Here is a 22,652-nt window from a genome sequence, read left to right on the forward strand (position 1 = left end):
AACACTGGTTCAGGAAAGCCGTTCTGCTTTATTACAAAGAAAGGGAGCCTTAAATGTGGTCAGAAAATACAAGATTGGTCTGTTTTTCGTACTATCGGTTTTCCCTTTCCTACGAAATGCTTCTATTCAAATAGCTGCAGTTGAAATGTCTCCACCCCCGTGGTTTTTTCCCGAAATACAGATCCTCGGTAGGCCCTCCGTGTCGCCTTTATTCGTTTAGTTGAATTGGTCTTTAAGTGCACAGGGTAACAAACGTGATTCCCCGTCTGGCAGCTCAACATACTGTTCACTAATTTTTTTTGTCTTTTGCATTTTTGCTTCTACCACATAATGCCATTTCTGTTTACCTCCTAAAAACGAGGTCAAGCATAGTTACTTCTTCCAAAATAGACGTAATGTATATATATATATAGATACATCTATCTATATATATCATATATATACACATTCATACATACATATCTTTATTCATGTGATGTCAAAAAATTAAAAAAATGTACACGTTTATTACAAAATCGTAACAAAGACTGAAAAGGGTTTGTATTCATTCTGGAACAATGTTTCTTGATAAGCTCACAACCGCCTGGTCCGCGGCTTGTGCCCAGCAACGGTCACTGAAACAGTCTGATTGGGTTTTATTGAAACTAAGCAGAAAACAGCTCGGGATGAGGAACGCAGGTGGATGGAGCAAAAGGAATGACAAACGAAAGAAAAGAGGGGGGGAAGCACCTCCATGATGTTAATGACAGGGCCGCGCGTCCTTCCAGACAACGATGTGAGCGGAGCGATTTTCCCACATTAAAAAAAAAAGCAGAAAACAATTTTTGTGTTCTTTTATTACTAAATAGTGCAACAATGAACATTGCATTTTCTTTTGCCCTTGTGTATTCACATGTATTGGATTTGTCTTTGTGTCTGTCCTGTTTGTTAGCGCAGCGCGCTTCGGAAAACAAAGCGCGAACTGCGTATTTTATTTTTTTTCTCTTTAATACCAATGGATGTGTTTGTGTGCTGTACTGCAACTTCAAAGACTCCAGGCAAACACCAAAAGGGGCTTTCCATCAGAGGAGTAAACAAAACATTGACCCTGCTCGAAATGAAATGGAGGGAGAAGAAAAAAAACGTAAGAGGGGAATTTAAAAACAGAATGAAAATATATAGAAGTGTTTTTTTGTGTTCGGGCAGCACATAATTTGTAAGGCAGGGTCCCTCCCCCCCCAGTTCTCAAGGTGGAGACCCCTGCCACCCTCCCCTCCCCCTCCCGCAGTTCTTGTCCAGACAGTTGAGGAATAAAACCAGGTTTTTTGTGGTCGGGCAGGTCGGCTGGCTGTCTCTGGCCGATCGCTCCTAGAGCTCACGGGTGCTGATGGACGCAGCTTCAGAAGGCCTGCTGGGCCGGATTGTAATTGAAGGTGGTTGGCACGTGAGGCCGCTCCTCTAGCTTGTCGTATTCCAGGTGAAACTCCTGAGAGACGAGAGGAAAGCACAGAGCTGACGTCTAGCCACACATATGACATGCACTTCACTTGAATGTTCAGTATAATAATGACATATTCTGTCATTATCAGCATCGACAGGTAACTGCACAACTGGTCAAATAAGTACTTCAAGGTGCACGTTTTCGGTTTTCAACTTTTTTTTGTAAATAGAGTAATAATTAATTAATGTTCACACTGCAGCAGATCGATTCAAACATTTTTGCCATGTACGTGTGAAAATTAACAATCCCATATAAAGTACTTTTGATCAAATTAAACAATATTTATTACAATTCATTTTAATGCATTTAAAACACAAATATAATTCTGTCATTAATTACTCACCCTCATGTCGTTTCAAACCCGTTCATCTTCGGAACACAAAGGAAAATCTTTGACAGCTACGCAACTAACGCTTTGACGCTTCAAAGCGTTCATAAAGAGATCGTAAAACTAATTCATATGAACTGAGCGGTTTAGTCCAAAATTTCTGAAGATCACTTTTCACATGTGATCACTTTATATGATAAACAGATTGAATTTAGGCTTTTATTCACATATAAACAATCATCAACTCACACATCAGTTGTGGTAAACGGAAACTCGAGCATGATCGCTTAATGTGCGAGAACCAATGAGGTAAATTCTCATGTTACGCAGCACGTTTGAGCTTCGGCAGAACCAATGAGGTTCATTCTCGTGTTACGCAGCACGTTTGAGCTTCAGTAAGAACCAACGAGGTCCATTCTCGTGTTACGCAGCACGTTTGAGCTTCAGCAAGAACCAATGAGGTTCATTCTCGTGTTACGCAGCACGTTTGAGCTTCAGTAAGAACCAATGAGGTCCATTCTCGTGTTACGCAGCACGTTTGAGCTTCAGCAAGAACCAATGAGGTTCATTCTCATGTTACGCAGCACGTTTGAGCTTCAGCAAGAACCAATGAGGTTCATTCTCATGTTACGCAGCACGTTTGTGCTTCAGCAAGAACCAATGAGGTTCATTCTCGTGTTACGCAGCGCGTTTGAGCTTCAGCAAGAACCAATGAGGTTCATTCTCGTGTTACGCAGCACGTTTGAGTTTCAGCAAGAACCAATGAGGTTCATTCTCATGTTACGCAGCACGTTTGTGCTTCAGCAAGAACCAATGAGGTTCATTCTCGTGTTACGCAGCGCGTTTGAGCTTCAGCAAGAACCAATGAGGTTAATTCTGGTGTTACGCAGCACGTTTGAGCTTCAGCAAGAACCAATGAGGTTAATTCTGGTGTTACGCAGCACGTTTGAGCTTCAGCAAGAACCAATGAGGCTCATTCTCATGTTACGCAGCACGTTTGAGCTTCGGCAGAACCAATGAGGTTCATTCTCGTGTTACGCAGCACGTTTGAGCTTCTGCAAGAACCAATGAGGTTCATTCTCATGTTACGCAGCACGTTTGAGCTTCAGCAAGAACCAATGAGGTTCATTCTCGTGTTACGCAGCGCGTTTGAGCTTCAGCAAGAACCAATGAGGTTCATTCTCGTGTTACGCAGCGCGTTTGAGCTTCAGCAAGAACCAATGAGGTTCATTCTCATGTTACGCAGCACGTTTGTGCTTCAGCAAGAACCAATGAGGTTCATTCTCGTGTTACGCAGCACGTTTGAGCTTCAGCAAGAACCAATGAGGTTAATTCTGGTGTTACGCAGCACGTTTGAGCTTCAGTAAGAACCAATGAGGTCCATTCTCGTGTTACGCAGCACGTTTGAGCTTCAGCAAGAACCAATGAGGTTCATTCTCGTGTTACGCAGCACGTTTGAGCTTCAGTAAGAACCAACGAGGTCCATTCTCGTGTTACGCAGCACGTTTGAGCTTCAGCAAGAACCAATGAGGTTCATTCTCGTGTTACGCAGCACGTTTGAGCTTCAGTAAGAACCAATGAGGTTCATTCTCGTGTTACGCAGCACGTTTGAGCTTCAGTAAGAACCAACGAGGTTCATTCTCATGTTACGCAGCACGTTTGTGCTTCAGCAAGAACCAATGAGGTTCATTCTCGTGTTACGCAGCACGTTTGAGCTTCAGCAAGAACCAATGAGGTTAATTCTGGTGTTACGCAGCACGTTTGAGCTTCAGTAAGAACCAATGAGGTCCATTCTCATGTTACGCAGCACGTTTGAGCTTCGGCAGAACCAATGAGGTTCATTCTCGTGTTACGCAGCACGTTTGAGCTTCAGTAAGAACCAACGAGGTCCATTCTCGTGTTACGCAGCACGTTTGAGCTTCAGCAAGAACCAATGAGGTTCATTCTCGTGTTACGCAGCACGTTTGAGCTTCAGTAAGAACCAATGAGGTCCATTCTCGTGTTACGCAGCACGTTTGAGCTTCAGCAAGAACCAATGAGGTTCATTCTCATGTTACGCAGCACGTTTGAGCTTCAGCAAGAACCAATGAGGTTCATTCTCATGTTACGCAGCACGTTTGTGCTTCAGCAAGAACCAATGAGGTTCATTCTCGTGTTACGCAGCGCGTTTGAGCTTCAGCAAGAACCAATGAGGTTCATTCTCGTGTTACGCAGCACGTTTGAGTTTCAGCAAGAACCAATGAGGTTCATTCTCATGTTACGCAGCACGTTTGTGCTTCAGCAAGAACCAATGAGGTTCATTCTCGTGTTACGCAGCGCGTTTGAGCTTCAGCAAGAACCAATGAGGTTAATTCTGGTGTTACGCAGCACGTTTGAGCTTCAGCAAGAACCAATGAGGTTAATTCTGGTGTTACGCAGCACGTTTGAGCTTCAGCAAGAACCAATGAGGCTCATTCTCATGTTACGCAGCACGTTTGAGCTTCGGCAGAACCAATGAGGTTCATTCTCGTGTTACGCAGCACGTTTGAGCTTCTGCAAGAACCAATGAGGTTCATTCTCATGTTACGCAGCACGTTTGAGCTTCAGCAAGAACCAATGAGGTTCATTCTCGTGTTACGCAGCGCGTTTGAGCTTCAGCAAGAACCAATGAGGTTCATTCTCGTGTTACGCAGCGCGTTTGAGCTTCAGCAAGAACCAATGAGGTTCATTCTCATGTTACGCAGCACGTTTGTGCTTCAGCAAGAACCAATGAGGTTCATTCTCGTGTTACGCAGCACGTTTGAGCTTCAGCAAGAACCAATGAGGTTAATTCTGGTGTTACGCAGCACGTTTGAGCTTCAGCAAGAACCAATGAGGTTAATTCTGGTGTTACGCAGCACGTTTGAGCTTCAGCAAGAACCAATGAGGCTCATTCTCATGTTACGCAGCACGTTTGAGCTTCAGCAAGAACCAATGAGGTTAATTCTGGTGTTACGCAGCACGTTTGAGCTTCAGCAAGAACCAATGAGGTTAATTCTGGTGTTACGCAGCACGTTTGAGCTTCAGCAAGAACCAATGAGGCTCATTCTCGTGTTACGCAGCACGTTTGAGCTTCAGCAAGAACCAATGAGGTTAATTCTGGTGTTACGCAGCACGTTTGAGCTTCAGCAAGAACCAATGAGGTTCATTCTCGTGTTACGAAGCACGTTTGAGCTTCAGCAAGAACCAATGAGGTTCATTCTCATGTTACGCAGCACGTTTGTGCTTCAGCAAGAACCAATGAGGTTCATTCTCGTGTTACGCAGCACGTTTGAGCTTCAGCAAGAACCAATGAGGTTCATTCTCGTGTTACGCAGCGCGTTTGAGCTTCCACAAGAACCAATGAGGTTCATTCTGGTGTTACGCAGCACGTTTGAGCTTCAGCAAGAACCAATGAGGTTAATTCTGGTGTTACGCAGCACGTTTGAGCTTCAGCAAGAACCAATGAGGTTAATTCTGGTGTTACGCAGCACGTTTGAGCTTCAGCAAGAACCAATGAGGCTCATTCTCATGTTACGCAGCACGTTTGAGCTTCGGCAGAACCAATGAGGTTCATTCTCGTGTTACGCAGCACGTTTGAGCTTCCACAAGAACCAATGAGGTTAATTCTGGTGTTACGCAGCACGTTTGAGCTTCTGCAAGAACCAATGAGGTTAATTCTGGTGTTACGCAGCACGTTTGAGCTTCAGCAAGAACCAATGAGGTTCATTCTCATGTTACGCAGCACGTTTGAGCTTCCTCAAGAACCAATGAGGTTCATTCTCATGTTACGCAGCACGTTTGAGCTTCAGCAAGAACCAATGAGGTTCATTCTCATGTTACGCAGCACGTTTGAGCTTCAGCAAGAACCAACGAGGTTCATTCTCATGTTACGCAGCACGTTTGAGCTTCAGCAAGAACCAACGAGGTTCATTCTGGTGTTACGCAGCACGTTTGAGCTTCAGCAAGAACCAACGAGGTTCATTCTGGTGTTACGCAGCACGTTTGAGCTTCAGCAAGAACCAATGAGGTTCATTCTCATGTTACGCAGCACGTTTGAGCTTCAGCAAGAACCAACGAGGTTCATTCTGGTGTTACGCAGCACGTTTGAGCTTCAGCAAGAACCAATGAAGTTCATTCTCGTGTTACGCAGCACGTTTGAGCTTCCTCAAGAACCAATGAGGTTCATTCTCATGTTACGCAGCACGTTTGAGCTTCAGCAAGAACCAATGAAGTTCATTCTCATGTTACGCAGCACGTTTGAGCTTCCTCAAGAACCAATGAGGTTCATTCTCGTGTTACGCAGCACGTTTGAGCTTCAGCAAGAACCAATGAGGTTCATTCTCGTGTTACGCAGCACGTTTGAGCTTCAGCAAGAACCAATGAGGTTCATTCTCGTGTTACGCAGCACGTTTGAGCTTCAGCAAGAACCAATGAGGTTCATTCTCATGTTACGCAGCGCGGTTGAGCTTCAGCAAGAACCAATGAGGTTCATTCTCATGTTACGCAGCACGTTTGAGCTTCAGCAAGAACCAATGAGGTTCATTCTCGTGTTACGAAGCACGTTTGAGCTTCAGCAAGAACCAATGAGGTTCATTCTCGTGTTACGCAGCACGTTTGAGCTTCAGCAAGAACCAATGAGGTTCATTCTCGTGTTACGCAGCACGTTTGAGCTTCAGCAAGAACCAATGAGGTTCATTCTCGTGTTACGCAGCACGTTTGAGCTTCAGCAAGAACCAATGAGGTTCATTCTCATGTTACGCAGCGCGGTTGAGCTTCAGCAAGAACCAATGAGGTTCATTCTCATGTTACGCAGCATGTTTGAGCTTCAGCAAGAACCAATGAGGTTCATTCTCATGTTACGCAGCACGTTTGAGCTTCCTCAAGAACCAATGAGGTTCATTCTCGTGTTACGCAGCACGTTTGAGCTTCAGCAAGAACCAATGAGGTTCATTCTCGTGTTACGCAGCACGTTTGAGCTTCAGCAAGAACCAATGAGGTTCATTCTCGTGTTACGCAGCACGTTTGAGCTTCAGCAAGAACCAATGAGGTTCATTCTCATGTTACGCAGCGCGGTTGAGCTTCAGCAAGAACCAATGAGGTTCATTCTCATGTTACGCAGCACGTTTGAGCTTCAGCAAGAACCAATGAGGTTCATTCTCGTGTTACGAAGCACGTTTGAGCTTCAGTAAGAACCAATGAGGTTCATTCTCATGTTACGCAGCATGTTTGAGCTTCAGCAAGAACCAATGAGGTTCATTCTCATGTTACGCAGCACGTTTGAGCTTCAGCAAGAACCAATGAGGTTCATTCTCGTGTTACGAAGCACGTTTGAGCTTCAGTAAGAACCAATGAGGTTCATTCTCATGTTACGCAGCATGTTTGAGCTTCAGCAAGAACCAATGAGGTTCATTCTCATGTTACGCAGCACGTTTGAGCTTCCACAAGAACCAATGAGGTTCATTTTCGTGTTAAGCAGCACGTTTGAGCTTCCACAAGAACCAATGAGGTTCATTCTCATGTTACGCAGCACGTTTGAGCTTCAGCAAGAACCAATGAGGTTGATCACGTGGCCTACCAGTAGCAATGGCTGTGTAGTTCGACTGCTCCCTGACTCGGTATCCTTAATCTACATGTTCTCAGTAAAACTATCAACGCTTGGTTAGTTTTGGTTGCTCTGATGACGGTGCAACAAATGAAGATGGCAAAACGTCAATTAACGTTGGCTTCCCCGGGAAAAAAAGCGAGTTAAAGACCCTAATTGTGTTCCTGAGGGGGAACTTCGCGCCATTGTTGCTGACAAGTTAAAGATGCACCTCAGCTTCATCAGGGAACTGTTTAAGGAAAAATTCGCCCCGATCACGGATAAACTTAGAGTCCTGGAAGAGGACGTTCGGCTGATAAGAAATAACTTTTACAACATGCAGGCAGCGTTTCGTAACGCAAAAAAAAAGACACCGTGGAGGTGAAGCTAGCAGTGGACTCCCTTCAGGAAAAGTTGGCGATAATCGAGGACAAAAGCCGCCAGTCCAATGTCCGTCTAGTGCAGGGTTCCTCAAACTCGGTCCTGGAGGGCCGCTGTCCTGCAGAGTTTAGCTTCAACACTGATCAAACACACCTGAGCAAGCTAATCAATGTCTTCAGGATCACTAGAAACTCACTGCTAGGTGTGTTTGATCAGGGTTGGAGCTAAACTGTGCAGGACAGTGGCCCTCCAGGACCAAGTTTGAGGAACCCTGGTCTAGTGGGGACTAAAAGAGGGTGTAGAAGGAGATGACCCTCTGCAATTTATACAGAATAATCTTCCTAAATGGATTCCCGTAAATACAGCGGTGAGCGCACAAAATCTACCCCTCGTACGTTCATCTTTAAGATGCTGCGGTATCAAGATCTGAATGCAATCCTGAATGGAGTCCGTGCTACTGGACAAATTCTTCATAATGGATCTCCACTGCTTTTCTTCCCAGATTACAGCACTCGCACTGCGTCTAAGAGGAGAGCGATGGCATTGGTGAGGAAGAAGCTAACTCAGTTGGGAATGACGTCTTTTTTGCTCTATCCCGCGGTAGTGAAAGTTACTCACCGAGAGAAGATTTCACTTCTTGAGACACCGGCGGAGGTTGAAAAGTTCGTTCTCAATCTTAAATCTTCCCTGAAGGGAGCTGAGGCGGTTGTGTCACGAGAATCCGAGGTGAATGAGCATGAATCATCCCATGTTCCCATGGAGGACCTTACTGAGACGGATTGATTATTTTTTTCATCCGGAAAATGACCAGGTCAGGTCATCGGACTGCTAGTTGGCCGTGTATCCAAAGACTGTTACGTTAAGGGCAAGTAGAAGAGTGTTTTAATTCTTTGCGTACTGCCCGTTCTTTTACTGTTCTTGTTTGCGTTTTTCTGTTCCATGCCCGAGTCCGCCCACGCAAGTTTTATTTGTTTTATGCATATATTAACATGCGTAGTATTTGTATGTATACATGTATTGCATATTTTTTGATTGCCATCCGCTATCTTTCCTGGGGACTACTTTTTGGTCCTCCCGCCTTGTTCTGGTTAGTCTGCATATTGCTGTTACTCAACTTATGGCTCTAAATATATTGTCATGGAACTTTAATGAGATAAATAGCCCTATCAAGCGAACCAAATGCTTAGATTATCTAAGATGTAAAAGTCTCATTTGAAGTCAACTGACGTGCATCGCTTTCAAAATAGATAAAGTAAAGTAAGTAAAGTTGATATTCAGCCACTTCTTTTATCTGATCATTAACCTCTGTATCGTTGGGCTCCAGACATAATCGCTGGAGATTTAATACTTCCTTATTACAGGACTGTACATTTGTGGCTGAATTACGCAGCTCTTTGAAGCAGTTTTTGCAGATTAACAGGGAATCAGCTTCTAACCCTCAAGTATTGTGAGAAACCACTAAATGTTTTATTAGGGGTAAATGTATACGTTTTTCATCCTTAAGTAAAAAGCATAGAGAGAGCCGTAAAAATCGAATTAGAAAAACAAATTGATCTATTAGAAAAGGAATTAAAAGGTACATTTTCTGAGATCAAAGCCAAAGTAGTAAACATCCTTAAATCAGAATTAAAATCTATATATTTGCATAGAGCTGAATTTTTCATACATCTTATTATTTCAATGGAAAACGCCCCTCCAAGCTTTTGGCTTTGAGATTGAAGGATGGTGAATCTAAGGCCAGCAGATCTGCTGTTAGGCATGAGGGTTCAGCATATACTCAACCTAAGAATGTAAATAAGAGTATTTGAATCCCATCAACATTTGTATTCTTCAGAATCCAGCACTGACCCAACAAATTTGTATTTATTCCTTAAGCATTTAAATCTTCCCAAATGAAATGATTCTCAGCGCGATATATTAGACAGCCCTTTGACAAATGAAGAATTGAAATCTGCCCTGGACTCCATGAGCAGTAATAAAGCCCCTGGGTAAGATGGGATTCCCCCGGAGTTATTGAAGACATTATGGGACATAGTGGCTCCCTTGATACTTAATTCTTTTAATTTTGCTTTAGAAAAAGGTGCTCGGCACCAAAACACAGCTTTAATAACTTTGCTTTTTAAGAAAGGGAAGGATTCTCTTGAGTGTTCTAGCTACAGGCCAATTAGCCTTCTATCCACAGATTCAAAGCTGATGGCAAAAGTCTTGGCCTTAAGATTGGATCGTGTGTAGGAGACTTGATCAAGTATGATCAGTCAGGTTTTCTTAGGGGGAGATTTGCTGCGGACAATATACGTAGGCTTCCTCATATTATTCAACAAGCAGACTCCTATACAGCTTCCTCTGCAGTCCTTTCTCTGGATGCAGAGAAAACATTCGACAGAATTGAGTGGAATTTTTTGTGGTCTGTCCTGGAGCGTTTTGGGTTTTGTTCTTTTTTCGTGCAAGCTTTCAAAACTCTGGATGAACAATCAATTTTGATTGTTCAGCCAGAGTTCTTACTGGTCCTCATATTTCTCCTTCCTTCCGCCTTGGAAATGGCACTCGCCAAGGATGTCCCCTGTCACCCTTGCTTTTTAATTTATCATTAGAGCCTTTGGCCCAAGCGATTAGACAATGCTTGGCAATAGTCCCTATAAGCTGTATGAATGCGTCTCATAAGATCTCACTCTATGCTGACGAGATTCTGTTGTATCTATCACAGATTCGGTTAAAAAGAATGCTTAAAATTATTTGATGCATTTGGTAAACTGTCCAGTTATAAAATTAACTGGAACAAATCCATACTTTTGCCCCTTAACTTAGCTGCTAAATCAGAGATTCAGGCCTTACCCAGTATGATTCCAGTCAGCGACCAGTTTAACTATCTTGGGATTAGAGTTTTTTCTTCATTATCTCACATTTCTAAGTGGAACTACCAGTCTCTTCTGGATAAGATTTCAAGTAATCTTCTGTGTTGGTCTCCACTCTGCTTGGCTCTTCATGGTAGGATGGCCACAATTAAGATGAATATACTTCTGAGGATGAGCTTTTTATTTTCAACTTTACCTCTGGCACCACTTATTGGTTACTTTAAAGAGCTTTGTACAGCAGTAACAATTCGTATGGAATTATAAACGGCCTAGAATTCATCTCAAATCTATGCACAGGCTAAAACCTCATGGAGGCTTATCGCTACCAGATTTTTGGTCCTATTATTTAGCATACCAAATGAGACCACTTGGATTTACCTTTTACTGGAATACCTAAGAAAGTTCTGGAAAAGTTTGTTTCAATTATATGCCATTCTATCAAAACCTGGAACTCTATCAGTCCAGGACTTACTGACAGATCTTCTGAGGACTCCGATCCAAAAGGACCCTCTGGTTTTTCTTTTGCTGGATGATTCCTCGCTGTCACTGTCTGTCAATCAAAGGAGGATTCTGTCCGCTGCCCTTGCTGCTGCTAAAAAGGTTATCCTAAAACTGTGGTTGGAACCAACTACCCCAGCTATGTCTATCTGGATGTCCTATTTGCTGGACATTGCCCTTTTGGAGTGTACCACAGCTAAAGTGCTCAACGCTAACAGAAAGACAATACAATTTTGGTTGGACCTTATTGAGACTATCAAAAAGACTTTGAGATCCTTCTATATATAGTGTCAATTTTATGTTAATTTCTTGTAATATTTATTTATTTTATTCATTTATTTAGTCTTATGGGCGAATCTTGGGCTTTGTTGTAAATAGTTATACACACAAAATGTTAATTAAATAAAGAATCACAAAGAACCAATGAGGTTCATTCTCGTGCGCAAGTACCAATGAGATTCATTCTTGTGTGTTATGCAGCACGTTTGAGCTTCAGCAAGAACCAATGAGGTTCATTCTCATGTTACGCAGCACGTTTGAGCTTCAGCAAGAACCAATGAGGCTCATTCTCATGTTACGCAGCACGTTTGAGCTTCCACAAGAACCAATGAGGTTCATTCTCGTGTTACGCAGCACGTTTGAGCTTCAGCAAGAACCAACACTGCAAAAAATGCTGTTCTTACTTAGTATTTTTGTGTTGTTTCCAGTCCAAAAATCTAAAAATTCTTAAATCAAGAAGTATTTACTAGAGAAGTAAAACTACATAAGAAATTATTTTTTGTTTTCAGATAAACAGTAAGTAACTTAAGTAATTTTTGCTTAAAACAAGCTAAATTATCTGCCAGTGCAGTAAGAAAAAAAAACTTAATTAAAAAAAACTTAATAAAAACATAATCTTAAAACAAGATTATTTTCCTTACTGCACTGGCAGATAATTTAGCTTGTTTTAAGCAAAAATCACTTAAGATACTTTCTGTTTATCTGAAAACAAAATAGAATTTCTTATGTAGTTTTACTTCTCTAGTAAATGCTTCTTGATTTAAGAATTTTTAGATTTTTGGACTGGAAACAACACAAAAATACTAAGTAAGAACAGCATTTTTTGCAGTGAATGAGGTTCATTCTCGTGTTACGCAGCACGTTTGAGCTTCCACAAGAACCAATGAGGTTAATTCTCATGTTACGCAGCACGTTTGAGCTTCAGCAAGAACCAATGAGGCTCATTCTCATGTTACGCAGCACGTTTGAGCTTCAGCAAGAACCAATGAGGTTCATTCTCATGTTACGCAACACGTTTGAGCTTCAGCAAGAACCAATGAGGTTCATTCTCATGTTACGCAGCACGTTTGAGCTTCAGCAAGAACCAATGAGGTTCATTCTCATGTTACGCAGCACGTTTGAGCTTCCGCAAGAACCAATGAGGTTCATTCTCGTGTTACGCAGCACGTTTGAGCTTCCGCAAGAACCAATGAGGTTCATTCTCGTGTTACGCAGCACGTTTGAGCTTCCACAAGAACCAATGAGGTTCATTCTCGTGTTACGAAGCACGTTTGAGCTTCTGCAAGAACCAGTGAGATTCATTCTCGTGTCTTAAAAATGGTTCAAGCAGGTTCGGTTGAGTAGTTTACTTTCACTGATCAATTAAATCTGTTCATCATATAAAGTGATCAAGTCACTTCAGAAAATTTGGACTAAACCACTCAATTCATATTTCATCAAAAAGATCTTTATTTGTGTTCCGAAACTGAATGAAAGTCTTATGGGTTTGGAACGACATGAGGGTAAGTAATTAATGACAGAATTTTCATTTTTGGGTGAACTCTTTAAATTATGGTTAAGTATTATCATCTACACTTTCTGGATATTTTATACAGAGTAATCTTATATTTTATAATTGAAAAAAATTATATTGGTCACGACTATTATTTACACTATATGTCATTACTGTAACAGTCATCTTGCTGCTCTCTTAGATATCGGCATGAGCCATAAGAAATGGCACAAATCCAATGTTAGGTTTCAGAAATATCAGTAAAAGACTATCAGCAACTCTCCGTAGCTTAAGACAAAAAGATTTCAGGACACCGATTTCAGTATCTTTACCTTAGCGACCTTCCTCCAGTTATGACAATCAAAGAAGTAGTATGTTCCTCTCTCGTAGGTGTTGGTCTTTAGCGTGGGCTCCATGCCAGGTGCTCTTGTAATCCAAACCCTTTCCTCTTTATGGTACCGCCAGTCCCGGTTGAAACTGCAATACAACAAAGCGTTCCATTTAACCTCTCGACGTCCACCTGTGGTTGGTTACCAAAAAAAAATGTTTGGGAAAAGAATGACTTAATCAGCATGACGTACAGCTCGACGGCAGCGAGGAGTTGTAAGAGGTCTCCTCCGTTCATGTAGTAGAGGTAGAACAGCAGGTCTTCACCATATCGCCCCAGTTTTATTGCAGCCAGCTGTGTAGAGCACATTATGAGGTCAGCTGGGTGCGCATCACAATTTCAATGCTGTTTTATTGCAGTGTTTATCACCTCACCTTGTCCCTTATGTGAATGTTGGTTAAGTACTCTGAAGGAACATGGAAGTCTAAAAAAAACAGTTGCATTCATTACTGAAGAGCCAAAATGAGTTGGCCATCTTTACCAGTTAGGTCAAATTAACTCTTACCAATGTCTTGTGGTCGACATGGAGCTGAAGCCCAGGGAGATGCAAACTTAGGATACAGATTCCTACAAGGAGTTAAAACAGAAATGAAGAAATGAATGTGTGGACGAAAAGAGAACATTGACAAGAAATCAATATTTGGCAAAAAACTAAAGCATTGTACTCTGGAGAGTTGAGGTTGAGTCCTAGCGTTGTTAGGTCGCTTCCTAAAGCCAGGTGAACCATCCCAGGGTCCGTCTCAGCTGCCCGGATGAATGTCAGGAGTCCAATCATTCCAAACTGATCCGTCACCATTCCTGAGGGAATGTTTGTTACCTTTCCTATAAAAGACGAGAACGGATGTCAAGTTTGATTGAGTGTTTCCAACGGACAGGGTTCCCACATCTTCTGACCAATTAATTTATTTCCTGCAATTATCAGATGAGATAACCTTGCAGTCTTTGGGGGGTCAGAAAGCTCTCGGATTTCATCAAAAATATCTTAATTTGTGTTCCGAAGATGAACGAAGGTCTTACGGGTTTGGAACGACATGAGGGTGAGTCATTAATGACATACATTTTTGGGTAAGATATTGCTTTCCATGACTTTTCATGGGGTTGGAAATATTATTATTATTATTATATTTTTTAAATGTATAAACTTGAAATGGAAACCCTGACTGGTGCATTGAAACCTGCCTGGGCAGATTCTTGATACTTTAAAATAATTGATTAAAAAGCACATTACTTGTTTTATTCAACAGTTATGTTTTCAAAGCTGGAAGTTGTTTGAAATACATCCGTGAATGTTGCTAGGGAGCCTCACCATCAGGCAACACCTGGATCCCTTTCTTTTGCTGGTTGTTATTCTGTGCTGATGATGTCTTGTCGCCGGGAAATTTGGGTCCATCTGCACTTGAGCTGCCCTTGCCTGAGGAGTTCAAGTTCTGTGGAGACAGCAGAGGCCAGAACACTGAGTTAAAGGTCAAACAATAGTCACAGCACTGGACAGCATCACTTCAAATTTGAATAGCCAAGTATCCTTACCCACCCTGCAAAACAATGACACGTTATTTATTTATTTACACGTTTATTTATATCTCTCTATGAAGCTTATGAAAGATCAAATTCAGGCAGTACTGACTGATTTGCTTTCATCCGTGCTCAATGTCGGGTCCTTGTAGTTGGGCCCAGGTAGGGCTGGGAAGTCTTCGTTGTGGATCGAGAAGTCCTGCGACTGTTCGTTCGATGGCTTTGTGACCATTCCAACTACACAGAGATACATTTTAACAAAGGTTTGAGGGTAATTGTGAGAAAATAAAAATAAAACCACTGAATTTGTCATGCATTCACAACACATCATCCATTGAAGGAGAAGCATGCTTAGTCATAAAAACTAAGAGGGTTTGGGTTTCCGGCTGCTAAGTGATGCGACTGTGTAAAATGAACTCGTACCATAGGGTGCCCTTCCAGCCAGCGGATTATGCAACGGTGTTGGGTTGCCGTTTCCCTCCCTCCGACTTCTGTCTGCAAGTGCTGGGAATTCTGAGAGATCTATTCCTGTCACGTTTTCACTCCCGTCTGCCACACAGATGATAGAAAAAGAATAAAATGAGAATAGAATGCTTCTTTTTCTAGAACATAATTTAAGTGTCACGTTTCCTGTCATGGTGTGTCATCACCAAGCACGATCAATGAAGCACTCACCTGTCCCGTTGAAGATGTTATTGGATAAGGAGTTCATTCCAAACCCCTGGCTCCGGCCCATTCCAAATCCTGACATACTACAATGACACACATGAGGATTTGACCCTTTTGTTAAGGTCAGTCTTAATCAGTCTTGATTGGCCTTATCTTGGCCTAAGGTGAAAGTTAATTAAAATACATAATATGTATTTAAGATTATGAGAATCCACTTTTTAACATAAAATCAGCTTTAATTTTAGCAATAAACAAAGGAACAAAGTGTGTATTTAAGAAAGGAGATTCTAACAAGATGGTGTGTGCCCATCAACCATAAATGTGCAGAGAAAACAAGCCTTGCGAAAAAAATTTAGGCCCGTTATTCGGTTATAATGGGAAAAGTCCATTTACAAGGCTCAACAATAAGGATGGCTTGCTGATCCAGGGAAAGTGTAAGAGAGTTTTGATCCAGTTGACGGAAGTGTGCAATTGGGTCACACTACTTCTATTCAGCAAGGACACATTACATTGATCAAAAGTGACAGTAAAGACATTTATAGTATTACAAAAGGTTTCCATTTAAAAAATGCTGTTCTTTTAAATTTAATCAAAGAATCCTGGGGGGAAAAAAGATCACAGTTTTCACAAAAATATTTAGCAGCACAATTGTTTTCAACATTGATAATAATAATAATAAATGTTTCTTGAGCAGAATATCAGCATATTAGAATGATTTTGAAGGATCATATGAGACTGAATAGTGGAGTAATGGCTGCTTTTTTAACAGTAATTTTTGATTCTAACAATATTTCAAAATAATGCTGTAATAATCATAAAGTGCTCCTATTATGCTATTTTAAAGGCTTCTTATGTTAATTTGAAGTCTCCTAGAATATATATTTACATCCATCAAAGGTCAAAAAATATTTTAGTTTTCTCATAAACATTGCCGCATCACCTCTTTTCAACAACACGAATCAAACTCTTCCAGTCTCAGCTACAACTACAGTGTTTGAGGGTAAAAGTAGACGTTGTTCAAAGGCAGCCAATGAAGACCACGGGTACCCATTATGCAAAAGTACTACAAACCTACGTAGGTTCATGCAGGAAGAAAGACTGTAATTACTGACGACTCGTTTCAGGTCGTTCAGAATCGCTTCTTTCTTTTAGGAGACAATAACAATATTTATCAGGGATGAGCACGAGTACTCTGTGTGATAGCGATGATCAATCATGAAAACAATGATCGCTGTGACTTAAAGGTATAGCGGAGGATCTTTCCAAATTTTAGATAAGAACCGCCCTCTCCACTTTTTGAAAAAATGCACATGCGCAACACACTACATGCTCCCGAGAGGGAACGCCTATTAAACGTGTGCGAGGTTCTCCTCGTGCACGCTCTGTTTACAAGTTGCTGTCGGCATCACTCATACAAGATTACTTTCCAAAAGAAGATTTGCACTTTTTCACCAAATAGCATGCCAAACTTTACCTGTCGAGTAGAAACTTCGCGACTGAGGCATCAGTGGGAAGCCCAACCTGTGTTTTCAGCGCACGCCATCGTGTGAAACAATCTCCCAAAAACACTCCGATCTTGTTTCTCTCTTCTGAGGCCTTTCTCTTCTTCTCATACAGTTCGTACAAACTTTTTCTCTTGCGACCCTCAGACATTTTCAAAGGACCCGGTGAAACGGCGAGCTTCAATGAATGGCTTAAACCGTAACTCTAGCTCACCACCACACATAAACACCTGAAAGTGCACATGCGCAGAAAGCGAAAACTAAGGGACGAGCACGTACGACGGCCTTACGTTACATATCACCAGAATGATTGACACTTAGGTGGACCAATAGTTTACACTACCCACCCGGAAAAAGAAAATCCTCCGCTATACCTTTAATGTTTTTTTGAAAATATGGATTTGAAAGTGTGCAGTGATGCCTGGAATCACTTTGATCATGAAAATGCACCAATCGGCCATTTGCATAACATTATAATGAAAACACTATTGTAATAGAATTCTTTGTGCTTTAGTTGCCCGTGTTTCAGAGTTGCTACGGGAAGAGCGCATCCACAACGGAGTTACACATTCAGACAAGTTCACGTGCGCATTCGCCTCCATTTGAAGTAAGACGAAGAAGTAAGTCGTATTATTACTTTCAAGTTGTATGCACCTGATTAATCTCATATAGAATGCGTTTGGTTGAGTTCATTAACCCGCTAGCAACACGGTTCAGTTTACCGGTGTTCAATCACTCTTCAGCGTCAGCTCATAGCCAATGCCCGACATTATTGATTATGATTTGGGTATTTGAGACAGTCATATTCCTTTTAGATGTTAATTTTTGAACAACAAAAAAGTATGATATTATTAATAATCCAGCAGTGTTTTTTTTTTCAACAGGCCTGTTTTCATTTTTAATGTTTTTATTATTTTCATTATCACCCTGACGGACATGCCACGCCCCCTCACAAGCCCCACCCCCGAGTACTCAGTTTTGAGATATATCAGTACTCGAAATGAAAAATTGACAAATGTCCATCCCTACTATTTATCTGCTTTTTGTTCTTCGAACTTTGTAGAGATTTTACATTCACAGACAACTATATTACAAACTACAGTGGTGCTCACTGCAGAGCCAAATGACGTCCAGCTCCACCTCTCTGGATGTTATGGGTGGAGTTATGGAGTTAGGATTAGGGTGAGATTGGATATTCTAGCTCCACACATTACACCCAAATTACATTCAGAGAGGGGGAGCTGGACTTCACACTCCGCAGTGAGCAGCCTCTCAAAAAAAAGCATAATAGGGACACTTTAAATGTATTTTTTTGGCTGCTAGCCTAACCCTCAATCCTTACTGTTGAGCCGTGCCATAAACGATAAAGATAAATTAAAGACATTCTATTACTGTGGAAAAAGAAAGCATTCGACGTTGTCTTCAGAAGTCAACAATCTGACCACTGTCTTGGCACTGTTATTTCTGTACATGAATTTTTTTTAAATAGTAAACTGTACTAACTGTAAACTAGTAAACTGTTAAACTCACAGCCTCAAAAAGCCTTACCAAATCAATTGGTGTTTGCTCACTCACGTGTGGCCAGTCTTACCTGTTGATGGTGAATGGCTGGCGTGCTGGCTGCTGTTTGGGCATGCAGATAATGCTGGGAGAGCTTCGGTTAGGGCTGCCCAGACCAGAGCTGCCCATGCTGTTGGTCCTGCCGCTCATGCCCATGCCCTGCCCTACCTGCGAGCTCATCATGTTCCTGGTGTTCATGGGAAGGATGCCCCTGCGGAAACATCAGCAAGGCAGGGATTTAGCACAGCAGATCACGTCATCCCACACAACATAAATCACACGGAGGAGATGGCGTACCTGTTCGGCGATGGTGGTGTGTGGAGGGACATTGTTGGGACGCCTGTGGTTGGGGTGCTATGGCTCGGTAACTGAGTGCTTTGTGTTAAACTCCGGTTCAGTTGAGGATTGTTGTTGCTCATACCTCTTGTTGAGAAACCTAGTGCACCTACAAATTAAGAAACACTGATCAAATGGTGCTCAGAATCAGAGTGCAAAGTGCTTTTATGAGAAGCACAATGACTTATCAGTAATATAAGACTTGTACTCACTTTGCGGACCATACAAACTCGCACCAAGTTGTGACAATTGACCTGACAATGACGGCGAGGGAGATGGCAGCATCTGTAAAACAAGTTTTTTAAATAATATGTAAACAAGATCTGACATTATTAAACACACATATTAGAAACCTTTTTCATATACATATTTACATATCCATAAGTTGTAGAATGTAAGATTTTTGAAAGAAGTCTCTTATGCTCAGCGAGGCTGCATTTATTTGATAGGTCATATAGTGAAATATATTATTGTTATTATTCATATTCTTGTTTATGTAATTCTTGTGATTTTCAGCATCAGTACTCCAGTCGTCAGTGTCACGTGATCCTTCAAACATTATTCTAATATGATGATTTGCTGCTAAAAAAACATTTATTATTATCATCAATGTTGAAAATAGTTGTGCTTATATTTTTGTAGACACTGTGAAACATTTTTTCAAGATTCCTTTGACTAGAAAGTTCAAAAGAACAGCATTTATATGAAATGGAAATATTTTGTAACATCAAAAATGTCTTTACAGTCACTTTTGATCAATGCATCCTTGCTGAATAAAACTATTGACTTCTTTAATATATGTATACATATATATTGAATGGTATTGTATATTTCTCATTTAAATTTCTCGCTATTTCCCTTACTGACAAATGAAAGACGCTTTTCAGCACTAATGCAACATAAAAACAAATTATGACGCACATTAGATGTGTATTGGGAATGCTTTATCTGTGTGCTTTATCTCTGTTGTGATGCCGTTCAGAATGATGGGAAATACAAAACAGTAATGTAATTTACTGTAATTTATCAGTAATGTTTTGAACCATATATACATTTATGAAGGACTATTGCAAAATAAAAAAATTAATTATTATTTTGGAAAGAAAACGTTTTGACAAATGTTTTGGTGGTCAGGTCAGTGGATAGCCAATAATAACGTAATATGTTGTCATTCTGTCGGACCTATGGTCAACAAAAGCATTAGACACGATGGACAAAACAATCAGAATTAACTAACGACTGTTCTTACGTCTTTCTCCGATCGATGCGGAAACATAGACTGCTGGCCATAGTACATGTCTCTCTCATCCGGGTAGTCACTATCGACCCCCTCATTAAACTTCTTTCTCGTTGCACTGAACATTCCGTTTGTCACCTACGGAAAAAGAGGAGATAGTTAAAACCAAGATATTTAGTTCCTGATCACCCATATCTGAAGCAAAATCATATCAGGTTATCTTTGCACACATCAAGTGGACATATCATTAACCAGCTCTATATGGCAATACTGAGAACTTTTAATAAATAATGAATTACCACGGCAGAACAAGACCTAAGGCTATATGCTGCTTTAAAGAGCATTATGAAAACGTACAGGCTGTTTTTTATTTCTTCAGCACAATTTACCTAAATCTCGCAATTAGGATGTGAAAGATTAAACTTTACTGTAATTTAGCGAGTAATCGTATGCTATAAGAGCATATTGTCCTGCTATTTCGGTACGTTGTTGAACAAATAATGTATTAATCTATTCAAAACACAGCAGATATTTGGTGTATGGTTGTAAAACAATACAAATATCGCTTTCTGAACTGACACCTGACAACAAACACACAATCAGCTTAAAACACCAGCTAAATCCATAAAGAAACATCAATTACTAGCCAGATAGTTTAACAAACTCACAATTCAATACAGCGTAACATCATTCAAAATATTAAAACTGATTCGTATGTGTTATGGTGTTACGAACATAATTACAGAGATAAATAAGTAAAATAAACAATGGCATGTCGCGAAATGTTCTCATTTATATCAGCTAGTTAGCTTTGCCGATAGCCATGTAGCTGCTAACTAGACATTTTCGGCTTAAATAAAGATGAATGAAAACCAAAACACATTGAACCACTTAATCTATATTAGTCATGATATTTCAGTTTTATACTAGATATCTAGACATACATAATGCATGTATCTATCTGTTGAAATGGTTTAGGCCTGTCTCGGCTGACTGTTTTTGTTAGCACTCAGCGCTAGTCGGCTAACTCTGGCCTCCAGAACAAAAACAGAAACCAGTAAAGCCGTGCAAACGTGTCATTGCATTCATTCAGCAACTAAATATCTGCTTGGATAAACGCATAAAGCTGCAAATGTTCATTTGGCCCTGTATATGCGATGCAAACCCTGTTGTGCAATGTATTTTTTAGGGTGAAAATGAAATTGACTAACCGCATTAATTTACCCTCTCCTCGCAGATCCAAGATGGCTGTGTATCCTACAGGCGAGAATGCTGGGGGAATAGCCTTTACCCTCTGACCCCTTGACCTTCAGTTTATTTCATACTAGACTGAAAATTGTGCTGGACACATTCTGCTGGATATTAGACTCTCTACAGGAGAAATTTATTATGTTATAATAGAATGACACCATTACACTCTACACTCACCATTACACTCTTTTTATACCTGAAACATCACACCAGCACAGTTTCATTTGATTTTAGTTTATGTTTTGCACTTATATTTATTTTATAATACTATTTTATAGTCTGCCATTTAACAAGCCCTGCTTAGAATACAGAAAATCTTACGATCTTACAGAATATGTGTATTGTAGCCTACATCTGCAGCCAAGCAGGTAACATTAATAATTCATAATTTGAGGTGTAAATTTAATTTAATTCAAATTTAATACTAGGAGTTATAAACTTTTCGCTGATAGGTGTATAAGGTGTATAAGTCCTGTTTCGAAAACACTAGAAAGCAGCATGTAAATAATGGATAATGTACAGTCAGCCAGTCATTATCCCAAAATACAGCCACACAGTGTGGTGTTTTATCACATTAAAGGTGTTTCTTTAAATAATGTTAACCTACAACCTTGTTTTACTCAAAAAATCCAAAGCAACTGGGTATACAATTGCTATGTATAGCAGAAGCATATGATGAAAATGCATTATATCCTATTTTTTTATCTATGTAATCTTTATAGTATATGGTTTCATGTAAAACTGTTTGATATCATAATGAAGACAAAAGCATTAATGCAAGAATGAAATTCTGTGAATTTTTTTAATAGAAGGCTTTAGCTTTTGTTTGTCATGTCTATCACATTTGTAAAAAAAAAACAAAAAAAAAACTTCTTACATTGAAATTATGTTTAATAATTTATAATAATTATGATTATATAATATATATAATACATAATTTTTTTTTTACTTTTAATCAAAATAACATATTTATATGTGTGTGTGTGTATATATATTATATATACACACACACATATAAATATGTTATTAAATTGTAAGAATTGTAAGTTACACCACTGTAAATGGTTTACCTCACATATGCAATTTTACTGTAACATACTGTCAAATTTGTTTTTGTTTTTTGCAATTACTATGAATTACCATATAATTTACAGTAATAAAACTGTTGAAATGACATTCCCAGAAGTCCCTGTTTTACACATAACATACGATACATTTTTTAAAAATAAATAATTTGGTTTCTTCTTATTTTTGTTATCAGAAAAGTATATAAGTCTGTTTTGTGTTACAGTTTATGTTATGTAGT

The 22,652-nt window shown here is 40.2% G+C and overlaps 1 protein-coding gene across 1 annotated transcript; it reads right to left on the bottom strand.

Annotated features, from left to right (window-relative positions):
* Positions 1 to 10: 10 nt before the first annotated feature.
* On the bottom strand, positions 11 to 21,388 carry cnot2 (CCR4-NOT transcription complex, subunit 2). The gene is made up of 15 exons (XM_081355510.1): positions 21,307 to 21,388; positions 20,108 to 20,233; positions 19,071 to 19,143; positions 18,820 to 18,967; positions 18,554 to 18,733; positions 15,467 to 15,543; positions 15,215 to 15,340; positions 14,904 to 15,028; positions 14,586 to 14,706; positions 13,945 to 14,101; positions 13,785 to 13,846; positions 13,654 to 13,703; positions 13,473 to 13,573; positions 13,224 to 13,368; positions 11 to 1,465 (listed from the first exon to the last, which is right to left on the bottom strand). The coding sequence occupies exons 2-15, from the start codon at positions 20,219 to 20,221 to the stop codon at positions 1,379 to 1,381; spliced, it is 1,566 nt and encodes a 521-aa protein (XP_081211636.1). The 5' UTR covers positions 20,222 to 20,233; positions 21,307 to 21,388; the 3' UTR covers positions 11 to 1,378.
* Between the last annotated feature and the right edge of the window lie 1,264 nt (positions 21,389 to 22,652).

This window comes from Scardinius erythrophthalmus (genome assembly GCF_964197995.2).
Source record: "Scardinius erythrophthalmus genome assembly, chromosome: 24".
NCBI lineage: Eukaryota > Metazoa > Chordata > Actinopteri > Cypriniformes > Leuciscidae > Scardinius > Scardinius erythrophthalmus.

Coding starts and splice junctions, on each gene's coding strand:
- cnot2 (XM_081355510.1), bottom strand. CDS start 20,221: ATGTTCAGTGCAACGAGAAAGAAGTTTAATGAGGGGGTCGATAGTGAC. Junction 13,847..13,944: donor CTCAACCTCAACTCTCCAGA/GTACAATGCTTT, acceptor AACTCCTTGTAG/GAATCTGTATCCTAAGTTTG. Junction 13,574..13,653: donor ACATTCACATAAGGGACAAG/GTGAGGTGATAA, acceptor TGCTCTACACAG/CTGGCTGCAATAAAACTGGG.